General features: G+C 42.6%; 1 protein-coding gene across 3 annotated transcripts in view; it reads right to left on the bottom strand.

Annotated features, from left to right (window-relative positions):
* DIXDC1 (DIX domain containing 1) overlaps window positions 1-22,358 on the bottom strand; it is an 89,116-nt gene that overhangs the window by 37,703 nt on the left and 29,055 nt on the right. For all 3 annotated transcript variants that reach the window (XM_088481376.1, XM_088481378.1, XM_088481377.1), the window contains exons 2-3: window positions 1,489-1,601; window positions 745-890 (exon numbers count right to left, since the gene is read on the bottom strand). In XM_088481376.1, coding sequence (XP_088337502.1) covers window positions 745-890; window positions 1,489-1,601 — 259 coding nt within the window. The remainder of the gene's footprint in view (window positions 1-744; window positions 891-1,488; window positions 1,602-22,358) is intronic.

The following is a 22,358-nucleotide window of genomic DNA, read 5'->3' as shown; positions in this document are numbered from 1 at the left end:
GGCAGAGCATCACCAGGGATGAAACCCAGCGTCTGGTGATGTCTATGCGTTCCAGACTTCAGGCTGTAATTGCCCACAAAGGATTTGCAACAAAGTATTAAAAAGTGAACGTTAGATTTAGGATTGTTTAGTTTGTCCCATTACTTTTGGCCCCTTAAAAAGTGGGAGGCACATATAGAAACCGTTGTGATTCCTACACCGTTCACCTGATTTGGATGTAATTACACTCAAATTAAATCTGAAAGTCTTCAGTTAAAGCACATCTTGTTTGTTTTATTTCAAAGCCATTGTGGTGGTGAATAGAGGCCAAAATATGAAAATTCTGTCAATGTCCCAATATTTATGCACCTGACTGTATTTCTCTTTATATTAATGAACATTCTAATTTGCACTATTATCACTTCTCACACCAATTGTTCACTCAAAACAAGGATCTAGAGCAGGGGTCTTCAAACTTGGCCCTCCAGATGCTGTGGAACTACACATCCCAGCATGTACTGCACATAGTTTTAGCATGCTGTTATATCAAAAAGGTGTCAGTGCATGCTGGGATGTGTAGTTCCACAGCAGCTGGAGGGTCAAGTTTGAAGACCCCTGATCTAGAGTATTGTGCAGGTGCCTGATAATGCCTAATAATGACAGAACAAATGTAATTTATACACTACGATACATTCCCTTCTGTAGCGTTCGTTAAAGGTGATCTATTTTAACCTAACTGTCCCTATAAAAATACTTGATAACTACCTGTAAACAAGATATCATTTTCTTGGCTTCCTCCATCTCCTTCTCTAAATGGTCCTGTTGCTCCAGGAGATGGTCCTCCCAGGAGGTATCTGGGAACATGGCAGGGCTGGTGGGCTGGCAGTCAGGTAGTGGTGCAGGGGATTCATCTGTGACCAAGACAAAAAAAAAAACAGAGCATACAATGTGTAGAAGCCATATGAAAACAATCATTATCCTTAAGCACATGGCTGTATTGCAATGACCATGACCAGATTTGGCAGCCATTGTGCTAATCTAGTGCAAGCTGAATGACTGGATGTCATTGTGGGTGGTTTGCTTAACTATGACTATCATTGTTATTAAATGTTATTTCTGTTAACTAAACATCATAAAATGTGTTTCTACAGGGTAACATTCCAATGTGGCCAGAGAAGCATGTAATTGTCCATGACATAAAGCCATAAATAATATGACACCATTCTCCATTTTCACCCATTTACTGCATATTCCAGCCAACAATGATCATCTCCCTTCAAACATATCTTTTTAGTGCAGCCCTCAGGCTCCAAGATACCAGGAGAAAAAAGATGTAGATGAAATACCTTCTATAATAATATCCAGAGGACAGAGGTCAGCTCTATTCAGGTCAACTGTAATACATTAATCTGAGGGGAAGTGATTCAAGGCTAATTGTAATGTATTCAAGAAAAACATTCTTCCCTGGTGGTGACATAGATAAAGGAATAACTGCAGCTTAGAACCCACCTTTCTTAGCAATGCTCTCCTCAGATTGTATGACTGTAATGTCAGCCTTCTCCTCACACTGAGTTCCATTGAACTCGGATTTTGAGCTGTGCACGGGGCTGGGTGATGTCAGGCTGTAAGAAGACAAATGATAACTAAAGTGAGAAGGGCCCATCCAGCTGCCATTCCTGCTGAGCACAAGTGCAAAGCTGAGTAAATAAGCTGAAGAGGGAGGCCAGTTAGTGAGCATGTGAGCATACCTCAGTAGGACGACAAAGGTTAGAATCAACATGGGTAACATCCAAAGTCACTGCAAATGTAGCTGACTGCACATTTCCCAATAAGAAAATGGGAATGGGAAGTTTGGTTTTGATGCAATGTCCATATGGACAGACTTCAGAGGAATAGCAAGTGTGGCAATGCTCTGCAACAAATGCATTTTATATATGCTGTTGTGCGATATGGTCATACCCTGATTTTACAGTGTCAAATTTGACACTTTCCTTTCCTTCCTTTCTTTGTCTCCCAGATCCCAGATACATTAATGCATTACTATATTTTACTATATTTTTGTATTTTGCTCAGTAATTTTATGCTGCACATCACTATCCTTTAGTAAATCATATGTATATAGTGCACAGTGGGCTTGATTCATTACGGATCGCTAATATAAAGCCTGTATACACGTCAATCAATTTGGACAGTCTGTATTTGGACTTATCCGTCCGCAGTCACCGCAAAGTATGACTAAGCATACGCAGAAGCAGATGGTATTGTTTTCGGAAAGCGATAACAATGCCTTCTGAGACATCGCAGGGACAGCGTGTTACCGCAACCGCAGTCCCTGCTCAAATGAATGCGGAATAGCTAACACAAATTTCAATAACTGATAAAAAATCGTGATTATGTTGTCCGATAATATTCTGGGCAACATCGTCACTATTGCTGAATAGACCCCTTTGCGTGTTATTGTAAGTTTACTGTTTTGTGGCAAAATATGTTTATATTACCCTCTTGTTTTGTTCATGTATTTAATATATATCACACCAGCATTTACAGCTCAGGGAAAACTGGTGGAAGAATCCAGGAAGTGCTGTAACACTAATGAGTCCTCAGACTTCATGTAAAATAAAGGAAAAACACCCAATGTGATTAGAAAGTCACCACATTGTATTATTCGCTAAATACTGTAGTGTGCTGCATAAAAAAACCTGTACAGTATAATCAATTGTAACTTCAGAAAAAAAGTGTTTTGCTTAACCTTTTCCGAGAAAATATACAGTACATTCAGTCTTGTATACTGGGCTTGATTCATTACCGATCGCAACTGCGATTACGCACGCAGACGGCCGATTGTTGCGTTATGAGAAGGTCTCACTGCAATCACACTGTGATCAGCGACACTACACAGACCCATCGCAGAGTGATTGACAGGAAGTGAGCGTTTGGGGGTGTTGATGGGGGGGCGGCCCGGGACAATCAGTGCTGTACACTATTTACTAACTACAAGTGTTACATGAGCAGCTGTATATGCAGGTACTATACTTTTAATTGAATACAGCCCGGCATCAGAGTCTGTCCACTGGGGAATATTCCAGTGGAGAATCATACTAACTAATCTGAGGAATTGCTGTGATTTTATACTACTCAAGTGACATCCTATTACTACTGATCCAGCATATTCATTGCTCTGTGGAGAATATCTATGGAGATCTGCCTGATTATCTTCTGGTGAGCAGTGTTCACAATGAGTGCATAAGCCATACACCTATTAGGACACATTGGGCCATATTCAATTTGGAGCGAAAAGCCATTATCGGCGAAACTTTATCGCCGATAATGTAATTTTGGCATTTTTCACTTATCCCAGTATTCAATTTCTCCGACTTTTTTTAAAGTATCACCAATGAATAGGTGGCGAGAACAAGTGCAGAATTGGGGTTTTGGGGTGCAGACTTCCAAAAACTACTCTGCACCCCTTAGACAGTCCCCCAAGGCAAAACATTTTAAAAACGGACCACAGGACACCCCAAAAAAGGTACTTTAATTTTGGGGATGAAAAAAATGTTGGGGGACAAATTTCTAAACTAGTGAAATAGACTCAGGGGGGTCCCCAATTATGCGGCAGGTGTTTTTTTGATTGCAGGTGGTTGCGGCAGGTGGATTTTACACTATTTTTCAAACTTCACATTAGAAACGTTAAAATATGCTAGTACCCATTTTCATGTACCCCAAATTTGATGGCACTACTTATTTTTCCACAAAAAAGTTGCTAAATGCTATTCTTCACCACTTTATCAAAGACGCTATATAGTACCTATTGAGACCGTTTAAAGACCTCACATACCTTTAGTAGGGCTATCCGGGGGTACCCATAGTGAACCCCCATGTCAGAGCATCTTTTGGGGGGTGTCAGGCTGATTTCCCCAAAAATCACTGGACTTTTTGCCGATTTCCTTTTCTACGGGTCCCGTTTTCGCCGAAATGAAATTCAATACGGGGAATAGCGGAGATGAGCGCGATACTTTATCGCTGACAAAATCTCCGATAATGGCGAAAATCCGGCAACTGACCTTTCGCTCCAAATTGAATATGCCCCATTGTATATACATAGGTTTGTGCATTTGTTACTAATTTATTATAAATTATTGGCAGCAGTATTGGGAATGTACTACTGATATTAATAATCTTATATTGCATGTGTTTTTGAAATAAATGTTTTTTTATATATAGTCAGAAGAAGCCTGTATTTAATTGGTCTATCAAGCACCATCACTTAATATATATTTTACTCACCATTGCAGCACAGTTTTTTTTTTTCTTCCCATCCTATAACGGAGTGCTACTCCAGGTCTATTAAAGCTTAAACATCCAAAAGTACAAAAAGTAGTCCTTTAATTAGAATGCCGTTTGCCCATGCTGGATATCCGTCAGAAACAGGCTGCCTTTCACTGGACACATGATTTAGAATAGCACAGAAGCAGAGCTACATGTCCATAGGACAGATCTGTTACGTGTGACCGCAGCGTTACTACCGTTCTGCATGAAATGGGCGTTTCAAAGAGAGATCCGGACAAAATCTGTCAGACACAGAACTGACCGGAAAGGCAGAAAAATACATAAAGGAGCTCCTCCCACTCAGAATCAGGCCCAATGTGTGCTTTATTATTGACTGAGTGATTCCACCCGTGGACATACATTTTTATGCTGCCTATAAAACACGTACAAACACATAAATGGAATCTGCATGTTGTCACTTAATAGTGACGCAGACATTTCTGTAACCAGCCAGCTCAGAGTGTGTTATTTATAAGCTGTTCTATTTCTATAATGTTCCCATCTCACCGGAATGTGTATCTGTAACCAGAGTAACCGTACAATGTTTTGCAAAAATGATACTGAAATCCATGTACGTAGACCAGCATACAAACCATGGCAGCATTTGCCAATCTGTGAATGGAATATAGATGATCTAACACTGTGTGACCTTTTATACAGCGGAAGCACTCAGCGCAGTGTGTAACTGTGTGTAGTCTGCTGGCACCCCAGGCCTTCACCACCTGCAGCCAGCCATGTTCTAAGGGGATTACTGCTTAAATATTTCATGTCACTTCGGGAGACCAAGCAGCTTGGCAGCTCACTTTTTTTTTATAAATAAAAATAAATATTGTATTATTTGCAAAGAAGGATATATGGAACTGTGGATGCTGATTAATTATATTGCGACATTTAGATTATTATGACTGTTTTGTATATATCTATAGATTGTAAGCTTGCGAGCAGGGTCCTCCTACCTATTTATCTGTCTGTTATTACCCAGTTTTGTTCTATTAATGTTTCCAATTGAAAAACGTAATATGCTGCGCTATATACGAAACTATTAATAAACAATAATAAATATATATAGCCACCGTTTTGTGCAGTAGTATGTTTACATCTAAGACTGTGTAAGAAGAAGTAATTTAAGGGCCTCTATTGAATTATGGAAAATTACAGCTGTCATACCAGCTCCAGTTCATCCATAATGATCAGACAGTGAAATCGCATTACTCTCCATGGGGCAGTGTGTTTAGGGGTATTTAATCCTTCATATACAGGGCCTGATCATCTGGTGGGCTGAAACACATCCTTACCCTGCAAAAATATGAGCATAAGCCAAGAGAAAACAAAGTGTTGGGGAGATCTCATCATCTATGGCGCAATGTAACACAGCTAGTGAAGACTCCTTGTGATTATAGTGTATTACATTTGCCTTTCCTATTAACAGCCATATAAAGTAGCACAATACACTAAACCCAGCCCCTGTAAGTAAGCAAATAGACTCAAAGGGGGCGATTCAATTGTTTTTCATGTTGCGGTAATTAATGGGCATCCAATGTTGCAATTCAATTGTTTTGAGTGCCCATTAATTATGGCACTATTCGCGGGTAATTAGACCGGATTTAGGCGCGTAAAACGGCTAAACCCGTCTAATGGCCAGGTTAGGACGCCACCAAAACCAGGATTTATCGCACATTTCTGCTCACTCCCTCAGGAGGGTGTGAAAAAAACATGGCAACGGCGGCGGCTGTTTACACCCGAACGGAGCAACAATTGAATTGCTTCGTTGGGCGCATGGCACTACCAGCCGCCGGCAAAAACAACTGATTTGCCCCAAAAGAATTCACGGCCACCTACTGGCCACTTGCAATGTGATCAGCAAAAATGCTATACAACCAGAAACGCACCTACACATACCGACAATACTATGCATCACTGACAACTAAAGTAGCAGCTAAATGCACCAGGGGCTCATTCCTTGGTCTGCTGTAGCATAAAAAGAGCTAATTCATGAAATCTTTATTTCTTCTCAGATTGTTCCATTACCTACTACATATATAAAAATTATAATTATTCCAAGTTGGTACTAAATTAAACTATAGCTATCCCACATCGCAAAGTTATAAAATATTTACTTGGAAGGTAAGCAAATCTAAATTGTTTGCAGGACAAATGACAGAGCAAAAAAGCATGTAATTATTAACCAATATAAAATGTATTAAACTCTTACACGACTAATAACACGGTACAAATAAAACAATTGTGATAAGCGCACCCTCATCAATAAAGCAAATCTGATTTTGAAAAACATGTATTACTGTGTTGGCCAATAAAATAGAAGAATACCACCAGTTACTAATTGCAATATACCCCGGCTCTAACACCTGTGATGTAACTCGTTAGGATTATGGCCTTCTATTGTCTGTTACATTCAAAGTTGTTACTCTTATTATGCCACTGTACTGTGTTCATTGCACACTTGTACATATGCATACAACGTCTTTGTACTTTAAAAATCATAACATGCAACAAATGGGACCAGACAGGGATGCCCTCTATTGCCACTCATATTCGCCCTTATTATTGAACCACTCTCCTCTCGTGTACGGGCCAATCCCGATATTACTGGGGTCAAGGTTAAACATTCTCAATATACCCTATCTCTATTCGCAGACGACATACTTTTTACGCTAACAAAACCACTCACCTCTCTTCCCAATCTATTTCGAGAACTCTCTATATATGGCTCCCTGTCTGGTTACAAGGTTAATCATACCAAATCCGAAGCCCTTCCTATACATCTACCCGGCAATATGAAGTCATTATTGCAATCAAATTTTAATTTCATATGGAAAAAAGATTCCCTCAAATATCTAGGAGTATTCATTACTAAATCCTATGATTCTCTATATAAAGCCAACTACCCCCCCCTCATTAGCTCAATCCAGAGAGACCTACAACAATGGCAAACACATTTTCTCTCCTGGGTAGGTCGTATCAACGCCGTGAAAATGAACACTCTTCCCAAACTATTATACCTATTCCAAACTCTCCCTATTCCTATCCCCTCTCACACCCTCAACACACTTCAAACCGCACTTTGTAAATTCATCTGGAACTACCGAAAACCCAGAATCCGTCGAGACATACTCACTAAGCGTCCCTGGGACGGAGGCTTAGGGTTACCCTCACTGCACCGCTACTATAATGCAACCCGATTAAGTCAGTTGGCCGCCTGGCACTCACTTCGCCATGTTAAGAGATGGGTTGACCTGGAGAGCGACTTGGTGGGTGTACACTCAGTCTCTTATCTACCCTGGACGCCCCGTAAACACAGACCTAGATCCGCTCTTTTATTCCCCACTATAGCACTGACACTTAATAACTGGGACTCCCTTAATAAAAAACTGGATCTTTCTCCACACCCTTCCCCTCTAACCCTCATCTGGAACAACCCTGCATTCCCCCCTGGTCTATCCCAGACAGTGGCTTCCCCCTGGATTTCAGCAGGCATTACTAGGCTTCACCATATAGTTGAAGTTTCCTCACCTAGATCATTTTCGGACATTCAAGACAAACATAAAATTCCCAACAAACTTCACTATCAATATTTACAAATCCGCCACTTCGCTAGCTCGAATCCCTCCACCCGCTCCCCTCCTAATCCCACACCTATAGAAAGATTATGCATACATAGACCTAATGACAAAGGAGCTATCTCGCACCTTTACCACTTCATACTGGCGTTGAAGCCTCCTCCGCTCGAAACACATGAGCAGGCTTGGGAAGCGGATCTTGGCCTTTCTCTCGGGGAAGAAGCATGGGACACTATACGCTTGACTATTTCTAAATGCTCCATTAGTGTGGCCATACGCGAGAACTCATACAAGGTATATACCAGATGGTACTTCGTGCCAGAGCGTTTACATCAAATCTACCCCAGCACCTCCAATCTCTGTTGGAGAGGGTGCGGTCAACTCGGAACTTATTTTCATACGTGGTGGTCATGCCCCCTGATTGTCCCATTCTGGAACATGGTCCGTACCCTACTTTCCCAAATTCTTACCATTCCGATCTCTCTTTCTCCAGCTACTCTTTTACTTTGCGCTCCGATTGATTCCATCCCCAACACTACAAATAAACTAATCCTTCACGTTTCCTGCGCAGCCAAATTTCAAATCGCTTGTAATTGGAAAGTTCAACACACTCCCAGCCGCCAGGAGTTAATAAACAGAATCTGGTTTGTAGCAAATATGGAATATATCACGAGTCTACAAAACAATGCTGTTCGGAAATCCATATCATTTGGAACCCCTGGTACACCTCTCAAAATTCACCTCTCCCAGGCCTTGGTTAGCTTCGATTCAACGCTTTCCATATAATTATATATAAATACACTATTCACATATGGCTTATCTTCTTACACTTCTCCCACTCATATAAATTCATCCTCACCCTACCCTCTACTATTCCCTTTTCTACTCCACCATACTCACGTTCTAAATGGTTTTTGACTGTTAATTATTCATATATTCCGTGGCAAATGTCGTTGCCTGTCTATTGTTGATATAGTATTGAATAATTTTGTCTGACACGTTATTTGTACAAAATTACTGTGCCACCATTTATTTTCTATAAACGAATGCAAAAAAAAAAAATCACAACATGCATATGAGCTAATTGCAGTGCAGCCACGCAGTACGTGTGAGTCCACATTTACCCTGATCATAGATGTGGTCCTCTGTAGTCCATTGTGTGCATTTGTGTAACAGCAAATGTGTTCACAATTATAATGTGGGAGTGGGAGGTTTGGTGACACCATTTCTAGATGGGGAGTAGATTATAAGCAGGCAGAAAAGTGACAGCTAGCCAGGTGGCCATATTTCATCAGGCAGGGAGACTCTCTTATCTTGATAAGGCTGTTCATCCTATTCAACAGCTTAAAAGCATGCACAATTCATTAATTCTGGCAGGCTGCTGGGGCCCTCGATAAAAATTAATTAAAAAGAAAACTTGTTTAACTCTTTTTAAGCCTTATGATAACAGAAATAGACCGTACTGCGATTACAGTACATTTTATTCTGCTTAAAGGGAAATTAATTAAACAGTATACTGCAATAGTTCCTGCTTCATCTGTCATATTTTCTCCGCAGATCCCTGAAATGATGATGATTGGATAAGACGGGGCCTATTTTGTCATATTTTTTTTCTTTATGTTGGGATGTATAGCAGTGTAAGAAATCAGGGCCTGATTCAGAGCCGGACACTCTTTCAGAGCGCTCGCTCTGAATCAGTGCCCTCCCTCTCTTTTTTTTAGAGCGGCCTCCTGGCCGCTTGCATAGCTGTGGGTGACCACCCACAGCTATAGCGAACGGCCAAAAAGATGGTCGCGATGGTCAAGACCATCGTGACCATCGGGCTTGCAACGAGACCCTTGTGGTATGGTCTCATCTGCCGCAAGCCCTGGAGTGCTTTTGGCTCTATCAGAGCCGAGAGCACTCCCACTGACATCACTTGTGATGTCAGTGGGGCCGAACCCAGACGGTAGGCATTCCCATGGGAACACCTCCGTCTGGGCAGCAACGCCCCCGGGCCGCCCACCAAAGGGGGCGTGCTGCCACTCAACATCGACAGCACGCCCCCTTTGTAGCGAAACCCATAGCGACGGCTTGCCCGTCGCTATGCGGGTCTCGCGCATGCACACGACGGAGCCGGCTCCCTCGTGTGCAAGCGCACTTGGCCAACATTGACCTGCTTGCGAGCGCTCAGCGCTCGCAAGCGTGTCTGAATCAGGCCCTCTGTTCATAATTTGCTGCAGTGGTATCTAAAGGGGCCAATCAATCGGCGGTGTTGGGCAGCTGCTGACATCACCGCTAGGTGCAGTAACCCTACACTGTAGACTTCACTGTGCACCTGTATTGGGTGCAAGAAGAAATCTGGAGATGTTGCTGGTCACATGGTGCTGGAACACCGGCACTTTGCAAATGTCGCCATTAATTCAATTAGAAGTTAAAAATGCAGTGTTTGATTATTTTTTTTCTTTTTATGCACCCCCACCAGAGCCGTAACTAGACTTTTTGGTGCCCTGTGCCAGAAAGAGCATTGGCGCCCCCCCCCCCCCTATTTTTTTTAAATAGGGACATAAGACATGCACCTCAAAAAGGGCCATGGGGAAGGGCCAGGGAAGATATAGGGGAGGCCAGGAGATGCTGGGGATAAAAGTAGAGGAAGCTACAAGTGAGAATAGACTGAAAATTTACAGGCCCGAACAGCGGCCCCTGCCCTGCGGTGCCCTGTGCCACGGCACAGGTCGCACTACCTTAGTTACGGCCCTGCACCCCACTATGGGCCTGATTCAGATATGTACGTAAACCATCAGGTTTAAACACATATCCGATTGTTGTGGGTCTGCGCATCATTGCTGTGATTTTGTACGGAACACAACTGCAACTATATGCTAATGGATGCAAAGATCACCTGAGCATAGGGACACCCACTTCTACCTTCTCATCTGCGTACGACATTGCTTACCTGCATAAACATCAGTAACATCAACGCAAATCGAGCAGCTATCTTGCCCTTGCGGCAGGTCGGATCAGCCGCAAACACTGCAGCTCTCCGCGCACGCTGTGAGCTCTCATGCAGCGAATGCAATCGCAATGGCTAATTTATGCACGCCCATGAAACAGCGTTCAAACATTCAGACACGCCTGCGTTTTCCTGACCCCCTCCCCGTTACCACCCCCAAACACTGACTACCTGTCACTAACTTTGTGAGTGGATCCTCTGTGCAAATGTAATTGCTCAGCAATTGCGGCACGTGCACACTGCGACTTATACGCATGCGCACTTGCAAACAATCACTCGATCTGTGTAAATATCGCCATTGCATCCATTTCTGAATCAGGCCCATAGTACTCCGCCCCCCTTGATTGACATACTGCAGCATTTGGGGGGTGGCGACCAGGACCGTTCTACAAAATGGGGGTATTACGCTCCCATGTTGTAGGTGTGCCAAACTCAGGGTCTGTGTCGTCAGACGCAGACTTCCTGGACCTGGCAGAGGGGTTACGGCGGCCAGGCTGAGTAAGCTTCGGCTTGTGCAGACTGACCAAGGGTAGCGACCAACATGCAATGGTGATCTGAAGCAGCGTCTACACAGATGCATGCAGAAGGTGTCTACTTCCTACAGAGACCTCCTTGTCCATTTCATTTTACTTGTACGGTAGTGCGCAGCTCCTTCCCTTTGGCAATACCGTACACATTGGAATAAGGCCCTATATACAACACAAAGCCAAACAGTATACATACTGATAATGCACATAATATTATAGACAGTATACATACTGCCCATATTATAAACAGTATACATACTGATAATGCACATTATATTATATACATTATACATACTGATAATGCACATTATATTATAAACAGAATACATACTGATAATTATTATTATTATCCTTTATTTATATGGCGCCACAAGGGTTCCGCAGCGCCTTACAAAGTACAAAAACAAACGAGCACACAAGCCAACAGTTATTAACAGTACAGACAATGCAGGACAAGTACATGATTTATAAACAATGCTGCATAACACCTAAATAAGCAGCAGGGTGTCAGTAAGCAGTTTTAGGCACCATTGTAAATGAAAGTAAAAGTAAGGCAAGAAGAAGCACGTGAGGAAAGAGGGCCCTGCTCGTGAGAGCTTACATTCTGAGGGGAGGGTCAGACAAACAGGGGTGACACAGATGGGCTAGATAGTGAGGAAGGAGCATAGAGTAGTGGGTTAGGATGAGCGCTGGAAAGCATAGAGGAAGAAATGGGTCTTGAGGGCCCAGTTGAAGATTAAAAGCCAGGAAGCCAAGTGATGGAGGAATTTTGCAGGAGCAGTGGTGTCAGAGGGGTAAATCCAGGGTTTGGTGATGGCAAGGAGAATCAAGGCATTGCAGATGAAGTGCTCATGAACAGGGACCAGTTTATTATAGACAAAACTGGCTTTCCAGAGGGAACAGGAGAGAGGGACAGAGTTAAGAGGCGAGAGGAGAATGAGATTATTAGGGTTGATGTAGTGTGGAGGTGATATTGATCTAGAGAAGGGGGATAAGGAGTGTGGGGTTATGTGGCTGGCTTCTGAATGAGGAAGGGTGACAGCAGGTGATGGGTAAGGTGGAGGTTTAGTGTGGTGTGGGGGGGGGGGGAGAAGGATAAGTATCTTGGAGAAAAGAGAGGGTGCAGGGTTTAGTGGTGGTGCAGCAGGACCATGGTGGAATAGTGAATAATACTGGAGTTGTGGGAGATGCAGTTGAGAGACTAATATGTGATGAAGAGAGACAGAGGAGGGGGAGAATGTAGAGGGGACTATGGATGGAGAAAAGAGGTGAAAACTGGTGGTAGAGGAGAAAATAATGTAGCAGCTGAGTGAGGGAGGAGTAGAAGAAAAGAGACATTGTGTAGATGAGGCAGTCGGGGGGGGGGGGGGGATGGGGGAGTCAGTAGTAGTAATGAGTGTGAGATGAGGGAGCAGTACAGGTCAAAGGTCAAAATCAGATAAAAGGAAGAACAGTGCTGGAAGATGTAAAGGCACAACTACAATAGTATATTATAACCAAAAAAAGAGTATAGAGCTGTTAAAGTAGCAAGACTTGAGAATGTCTAAAGTATGAGATATATATATATATATATATATATATATATATAAAGAAAAAGGTATACGTGTGAAACAAGGGTAGGTACTACAGTGGTGTAAAGATAAATTGGCAGTGGTATTGGAATGATTTAAACAATGTAGAGAAGAAATGCAAACATACATGTATTAAATGTTCAGTAAGCAGGTAGTTGCTTACAATGATGAAGCAGGGTGTTGGCAAAAGGTGTGTCCAGGTTATAATGGAAGCTGGTTGCTGAGTTGCAGGGTTTCCAGAAGCTCAGAAGATCCTTTGCTTTTTTTTCCCAAGTTATAGAGAGTTCTTTTAAAATGTCGTCCTCCTGTCTTCCTCCTGCTTAACTCCTGACTAACTCTTTAAGTTATGCTGTACATGTAGTCCCACTTAGAAAAAACCCCACTTTGAAGTAAAACCTAGAAGCCTTGTACAAGCCTAAAGCCATGTAACCTACTGATTATATAGTTAAGCATAACATGTGTAGTCACTGATTACACCCACCCTCAATACCCTCACCCACACCAGAAACAAGTCATAAAATTCTAATACAAACAAGCAGAGCCAAAACAGCATCCCATGAAGCTAGGAGATAAGATCTGACTAGATAATTACACTTAAAGTTACTCTGGATTTTACAGATATTAATTAAAGACAGTATACCTAGCAAATGAGAATTCCAAACAGCATTGGTTTTTCTATAATAGATGCCTGGTGCAAATATATGATTACCTAGCAAATGAGAATTCCAAACAGCATTGGATTATAAACAGTATACATACTGCACATTATATTATAAACAGTATACATACTGATAATGCACATTATATTATATACATTATACATACTGATAATGCACATTATATTATAAACAGTATACATACTGATAATGCACATTATATTATATACAGTATACATACTGATAATGCACATTATATTATATACAGTATACATACTGATAATGCACATTATATTATATACAGTATACATACTGATAATGCACATTATAGTATAAACATTATACATACTGATAACGCACATTATATTATATACAGTATACATACTGATAATGCACATTATATATAGTATACATACTGATAATGCACATTATATTATATACAGTATACATACTGATAATGCACATTATAGTATAAACATTATACATACTGATAACGCACATTTTAGTATAAACAGTATACATACTGATAACGCACATTATAGTATAAACAGTATACATATTGATAATGCACATTATAGTATAAACAGTATACATACAATGCACATTATATTATAAACAGTATACATACTGATATTGCACAGTATATTATAAACAGTATACATACTGATAACACACATTATAGTATAAACAGTATACATACTGATAACGCACATTATATTATAAACCATATTGACCTGCGGTTCATAAACTACAGGTCAGGAATTAAAACATTTGTCACCACATCATTTAGGGTGAGTCACATGATCCTCTACGTCACAGGTTCTCAAACTCTGGGCCTGATTCAGACCCGGTCGCAAGCGCTGAGCGCTCGCAACCGGGTCGATGGTGGCCCAGAGCGCATGCGCATGACGAAGCCGGCTCCGTCGTGCGCATGCGTGAGACCCGGATAGCGACGGGCAATCCGTCGCTCCGGGTCTCGCACCAAAGGGGGCGTGCTGTCGATGTTGAGTGACAGCACGCCCCCTTTGGTGGGTGGGCCGGGGGGGCAGCCCAGACGGAGGCGTTCCCATGAGAACGCCTACCGTCTGGGGGCGGCCCCACTGACATCACAAGTGATGTCAGTGGGAGAGCTTTCGACTCTGTTTGAGCCGAAAGCTCTCTGGGGCTTGCGGCCACAAGACCCTACCAGCAATGCGAGCAGCCAGGAGGCAGCTCCATACAAAAAAAAAAGAAGCCCTGATTCAGAGCGAGCGCTCTGTCAGAGCATCCGGCTCTGAATCAGGGCCTCTGTCCTCAAGACCCCAAACAGTGCATGTTTTCTAGGTATCCTCACAGAATCACAAGTGAAATAATTAGCTCCACCTGTGGAACTTTAAAACGTGTCAGTGAGTAATGACTACACCTGTGCTCCTGCTGGGTGTCTTCCAAAATGTGACCTGTGTGGGGTCCTGAGGAACGAGTTTGAGAACCACTGCTCTACGTGAAAACCTATTGTCTGTAATTTTTTAACCTTTATAAAATATTAAAAAAGGATAGTTTCTTAGCCTGCAAACAATGGTCAATTATTAAAAAACTAAACATTTTCTTTTGCAAAACACCTAAATTACATGAAAGTACAGTTACCCATATTACAATGACACTGGTGGCTATATTTATCAAAGTGCAGGTTTTTAGAAGTGGAGATGTTGCCCATAGCAACCAATCAGATTCTAGCTATTATCTTCTAGAAGGTGCTAGATAAATAAGTAGAATCTGATTGGTTGCTATGGGCAACATTTCCACTTCTAAAAATCCGCACTTAGTAAATATACCCCTGGGACTCACACCTCAATGCAATGATCTTACATTATTCAGGGGCTTTTTATATGGTGTCAGACAAAGTATGTGAACACCTAACAATTTTCTATTATGCAACAGTTATTTATTATAAAACCATGTAATTATAGCACTAACATACGAGGCAGCACTTTACCCTTCTTGAGGCTGCTTCAGTAGCTGTGTCCTTGACACTAAATGCTGCCTACCCTGTCTTTACTATTGATTCAATGAATTAGACTTTCAATTTGCTTTAATATAGTGCCAGAGACATGACTGAAATTCAGGTCACATGCTTTATAAATAAGTAATTCATTAAACTTATAGGGGTCCACTCAATAAACACGACCCCATGAGTTTGGGGGAGTAAGTGCAGTTATATGCTATATACGGACTCGCTGATTTTTGCTTGCAGCCATGGCGAGATCGGGCCGCGAGGAGGGCACGTTTTGCTGCCACTGCTGGTGTTTATACACCGTTGCAGCAGCAGCTCGCCCCTAATTGAATTGAGCCACATGTATGAACATAAACAAGGTAGGTTGTATTATTTTATCAACTATCTTACTGCTGTCACTATAATTACTGAATTGTACAACTTCATAGGATAGCCAATCCATTCACTTTCCTTCACAGAGAACCATTTATTGCTGCATGCTAGCACTAGCCAGTATAAAGCTAGCCATACAGGCACCAATACTGGGGAATTGACCTGTTATCGGTGTCTGACCTGTTATCGCAACACTAACAGGCCTGCACTGTGATCTGTCTGATGGTGGAATCGGCAAAAGGTTACAGTTGGCCAGTTTGGCAAAACATGTGACAACTGATAATGCTGCTTGGCACTGAGACCTAGCGGCGAGATTGGTCTCTATGTGACAAGCGTAATGCTGGGTACACATTGGAAGATATATTGGCCCATCAATTGATCGGCCAATATATCGTATGCCTGTCGGCCAGTGTGTACCAGCGATATGTCTGTGAACGACGTTGTTCACAGACATATAGCATCGGCTGTGCTGCACAGCCGATGGACAGATAAATCTGCAGATATATCTGTCCATCGTGCTGGGTGTATGGGCAATCAGCCGACCGCCCGTACATTTGCAGCAGCAGTTGTGGGAGGGGGTCGCAGTGTGACCCCCGACCAGTGGGATCCGTCGACAAATGGAAGATGATGGTGGTTCAGTGTGTATGAACCACCATCATCTGCAGATATATCTGCTAGGTGTATACCCAGCTTAAAGGAGACCTGTTCCTAAGGTGGGGGTGTAACGGCATGACGGCAGTCAGGTAGCTGCCGGTCAAAAGTCAGACAACGGCATCCCAATTGTCAGCATGCCGACTGGGGCTCCGTAAGTACACTAACTCTCCCCCCTTCACCCCCCAACCCTCCCTTCCTGCACCCCAACCCTCCCCCCTGCACCCTGAACATAACCCTCCCCCCTTAGTGCCTAATCCTAACACCTCCCCGGTGGTGCCTAACCATAACCTCCCTACCTGGAGCCTAACCCTAACCATTGCCCCCCCCCCCGTGGTGCTTAAACCTAACCCCAGCATGGCATAAAACTACACTTACCCACTGTATCATTGTTCGGGATTCCAGTCGTCGGTATTTAGAAGTCGGCATCTCATACCACGTCTAGATTCCGGCGCCGGGCTTTAGACATGGTTCGGGATTCAGGTGTCGAGATTTCAGCAGCCGGCATCCCGAACACCGGCAAATTAACTACATCCCCTAAGGGGAAATAATATATCCAGCTAGAGAAAATGCCTCGTATCCAAATGGTCCTGGACATTGAGATTACCAAACAACTGTGGGATCATTTATGGGTCTGGTGCAATAAGGAGGAGAGATGGTGGCCAAAACAACCCATCAGATATTTTCTAGATTATACTTTTTTCTTTGCACCAGCTTCATACATATTATTTGGGATGATGGAGAATTACAGAGGTGCAGAGCAAAAGCTACTTCTTGTTTGATGCCTCTACTAACAAACACATGTACAGGGGTGTCAATATAGCATCAGTTGCAGGGGCATAAAATTCACTCCTCCTAAATAGTGGAGGTAGCTGGACGTGGGGGAATCAGAAGGTGTATTAGTCACTAAAAACAACTATTTCCTCAAATGCAAAAGGGATCAATCTTCTTCTAATGAACTTCAAAGGGTTGACATGGAGTTCGGAGTCCAGATTCCTGATTTAAACTGGTGTCTATTTACCCTTTTTAGGCACTCAAAACCATCTGATTTGACAAGTCCTTTGAGGTGCCAGCAATAAGTTGTCGGCCATCACATTCAGTGGGAAGCCTATTGTACCATTTTATAAAGCTAAGTACATTTAAATGTACACAAAGATCATTGCTAATAAATGATAATTCTGACACATGAAGTAAAGGCAGCACAGATGCCTCTTTAAAATCATGTCTTAAAGCAATGGGTGTAAATATCCTTTAATTAAGACATAAAAGTGATGACGGAAGTATGTGCATAGATCATCTCTTGCCCCCCCCGCAACATAAAATCATTGTGACGCCCCTAGTATTAGAGGTATCCATCATAGAGTTGAGAAGCCCGTGTAACCTGTCCCAGTATGGTGGATCAGTTATGGGGAATATTTTGCTTCATTTGATGGGTGTGTCAGTAGTAACTAGCACAGTCAATTTAAAAAAAAAAAAAAAAGTACAAAATTAAAATATAAACATTTTTCACACTTCTGCATTGATCTTACATACATTCAACACTCCTTCACTTACTCAGACATCTAATAATACTCTTATTACTATTATTATATTATCATTGTTCAGGGGCTTTTATATGGTGTCAGACAAAATATGTGAACACCTAACAATTTTCTATTGTGCAAATTATTTATTCATTATAAAACCTAATGTAATTATAGCACTAACAAATGAGGCAGCACTTTCCCCTTCTATGAGGCTGCTTCAGTAGCTGTGTCCTTGCCACTAAATGCTGCCTACCCTGTCTTTACTATTGATTCAATTAGACTTTCAATTTGCTTTATTAAACTGCCAAGGATATGACTGAAATTGAGGTCACATGCTTTATAAATAAGTAATTATTTAGGGCCTGATTCAGAGCCGGACGCTCTGACCAGAGCGCTCGCTCTGAATCAGGGCCCTCCTCCATTAAAATGGAGCGTCCTCCTGGACGCCCGTATAGCTGTGGGTCACCACCCACAGCATATACGAACGTGCAAAAAGATGGTCGCGATGGTCTTGACCATCGCGACCATCGGACTTGCGAGGGAAACCCTGCGGTCGGGTTTCCCAGCCACAAGCCCTGGAGTGATTTTGGCTCTATCAGAGCCAAAATCACTCCCACTGACATCATTAGTGATGTCAGTGGGGCCGGCTTCAGACGGTAGGCGTTCCCATGGGAACGCATCCGTCTGGCAGGCACGCCCCCGGCATGCCCACCAAAGGGGGCGTGCTGTCAATCAACATCGACAGCACGCCCCCTTTGGTGTGAGACCCCGAGCGATGGAAAGCCCGTCGTTCGCCGGGTCTCGCTCATGCGCACGACGGAGCTCCCTCCGTCATGCGCAGTGGGGAACATCGACCCACTTGCGAGCGTACTGCTGCTCGCGAGTGGGTCTGAATGACCCCCTTAAACTTATAGGGGATGATTCAATTAACTCACCCCGGCGAGTTCCGGAGAGTAAGTGCAGCTATATGCCACATTTATGGCAGCTACATCAACTAGGCTTATGGCCTCCATCATAGAATTGAGAAGCCTGTGTATCCTGTCCCAGCATGATGGATCAGAAATGGGAAATATTTTTCTCAGTTTGGTGAGTGTGTCAGTAGTAACATATATAGGCCGTCTCCTTACAGTGGAAATTGAGTCACAGGAAGTTCTTAGCCTGTCAATAATCTACTTCCAAAGATGGGTCCAGGTCCAACCCCCATTCACATGTGTCTGCGATGGAGCTCTTATGTAGAGTCTTAGGGGTATATTACTAAAGTGCAAGTTTTTAGAAGTGGAGTTGTTGCCCATAGCAACCAGATTATTATTATCCTTTATTTATATGGTGCCACAAAGGTTCCGCAGCGCCTTACACAGTACATAAATGAGCACACAAGAAAAACAGTTAATAGTAATACAAAAGAATGCAGGACAAGGACATGGTTTATAAACATAGCTACAGTCAGGTGTATAAATATTGCGACATTGACAGGATTTTCATATTTTGGCCTCTATTCACCACCACAATGGCTTTGAAATGAAACAAACAAGATGTGCGTTAACTGCAGACTTTCAGATTTAATTTGAGGGTAATTACATTCAAATCAGGTGAACGGTGTAGGAATTACAACGGTTTCTATATGTGCCTCCCACTTTTTAAGGGACCAAAAGTAATGGGACAAACTAAACAATCCTAAATCTAACTTTCACTTTTTAATACTTTGTTGCAAATCCATTGCAGGCAATTACAGCCTGAAGTCTGGAACTCATAGACATCACCAGACGCTGGGTTTCATCCATGGTGATGGTCTGCCAGGCCTCTACTGCAAATGTGTTCAGTTCCTGCTTGTTCTTGAGGCATTTTCCCCTCAGTATTGTCTTCATCAAGAGAAATGCATGCTCAATCGGATTCGGGTCAGGGGATTGATTTGGCCATTGCATAACATTCCACTTTTTATCCTTAAAAAACTCTTTGGTTGCTTTTGCAGTATGCTTCTGGTCATTGTCCATCTGCACTGTGAAGCGCCGTCCAATGAGTTCTGAACCATTTGACTGGATATGAGCATATAATATTGCCCGAAACACTTCAGAATTCATTCTGCTGCTTTTGCCAGCAGTCACATCATCAAAAAATACAAGGGATGCAGTTCCATTGGCAGCCATACATGCCCACGCCATGACACCATGCTTCACTGATGAGGTGGTATGCTTTGGATCATGAGCAGTTCCTTTCCTTCTCCATACTCTTCTCTTCCCATCACTCTGGTACAAGTTGATCTTTGTCTTATCTGTCCATATGATGTTGTTCCAGAACTGTAATGGCTTTTTTAGATGTTGTTTGGCAAACTCTAATCTGGTCTTCCTGTTTTTGAGGCTAACCAATGGTTTACATCTTGTGGTGAACTCTCTATATTCACTCTTGTGAAGTCTTCTCTTGATTATTGATTTTGATACATATACACCTACCTCCTAGAGAGTGTTCTTGATTTGGCCAACTGTTGTGAAGGGGTTTTTCTTCACCAGGGAAATAATTCTTCGGTCATCCACCACAGTTGTTTTCCGTGGTCTTCCGGGTCTTTTGGTGTTGCTGAGCTCTCCGGTGCGTTCTTTCTTTTTAAGAATGTTCCAAACAGTTGATTTGGCCACACCTAATGTTTTTGCTATCTCTCTGATGGGTTTGTTTTGATTTTCAGCCTAATGATGGCTTGCTTCACTGATAGTGACAGCTCTTTGGATCTCATATTGAGAGATTCGACAGCAACTGATTCCAAATGCAAATGTCACACCTAGAATCAACTCCATGGCCAAATCAATCCCCTGACCTGAATCCGATTGAGCATGCATTTCTCTTGATGAAGACAATACTGATGGGAAAATGCCCCAAGAACAAGCAGGAACTGAAGACATTTGCAGTAGAGGCCTGGCAGACCATCACCATGGATGAAACCCAGCGTCTGGTGATGTCTATGCGTTCCAGACTTCAGGCTGTAATTGCCTGCAATGGATTTGCAACAAAGTATTAAAAAGTGAAAGTTAGATTTAGGATTGTTTAGTTTGTCCCATTACTTTTGGCCCCTTAAAAAGTGGGAGGCACATATAGAAACCGTTGTAATTCCTACACCGTTCACCTGATTTGGATGTAATTACCCTCAAATTAAATCTGAAAGTCTGCAGTTAAAGCACATCTTGTTTGTTTCATTTCAAAGCCATTGTGGTGGTGAATAGAGGCCAAAATATGAAAATTCTGTCAATGTCCCAATATTTATGCACCTGACTGTACATAACACAAGCAGGAGGGTGTCAGCAACCACGTGTTGGGTGCCAATTGGGGAGTTAGGAGTAAATGATAGTATAAGTAGGGGCAGGAGAAGCACGTGAGGGACGAGGGCCCTGCTCGCAAGAGCTTACATTCTAAAGGGGAGGGGCAGGCAGATCGGGGCGACACAGATGGGGTAGATAGTGAGGAAGGAGCATGGAGCAGTGGGTTAGGATATATGCTGCGGAATGTGTGTGTTTAAGATGACCTTATGGTATGTGAGAAGTAAGTCCTTCATTCATCTATCTCTATTACAGAAAATAGATTTTGTTTATGTGTTATTTACATTAGAAATATACAAAATAAAATAGTTGCACTTTCATTTTTGTCTGTTACATTATAGCATCTAAATACATCCAGCTAAAAATGCAGCTATTATGAGACTGCCCCGCCATCCTAATAGTGAATACTTTAGTCCCAGCTGATGGGTGCTATGCTATGCTCCTGTGAGTGGGTGCTTCTCACATACTAGACCCACCCTCAAAAGGGTGCAGCCATGCCCAACATGCTGTGAGGATGTTGCTGTACCCTGGCCCAGGTTTTCTCTTGGCAGCCCTGGAGGTGACAGGAGGGAATGGGGCTTAGTGGTGGGGTAACAAGGCCATGAAGGAAGGGAGGTGGTTGGGAGTGGAGGAACAGGAAAGAAGCAGAGGGTTGGAAGGGAGACTGATGAGAGAAAAAAAGGAAGCACAGCAAGTGGAGGAGACAATAGGGGGAGGATAGAGATGGACAAAGTAGGTTAAGTAGAGCATCTGATTGGTTGCCATGGGCAATACCTCTACTTCTATAAACCCGTACTTTTTTAACTTTACCACTAAGAGGATATTATAGATCAGGGACATCATGATGGGATGTAGTCCGGGAGCCGACGGTCTAAATCCTGGCTTCCAGGC

Source organism: Taudactylus pleione, unplaced genomic scaffold (assembly GCF_031769625.1).
Source record: "Taudactylus pleione unplaced genomic scaffold, aTauple2 ptg000270l, whole genome shotgun sequence".
NCBI lineage: Eukaryota > Metazoa > Chordata > Amphibia > Anura > Myobatrachidae > Taudactylus > Taudactylus pleione.
The sequence above is the reverse complement of the archived record's forward strand: the minus strand, read 5'-3'. Positions and strand labels throughout refer to the sequence as shown.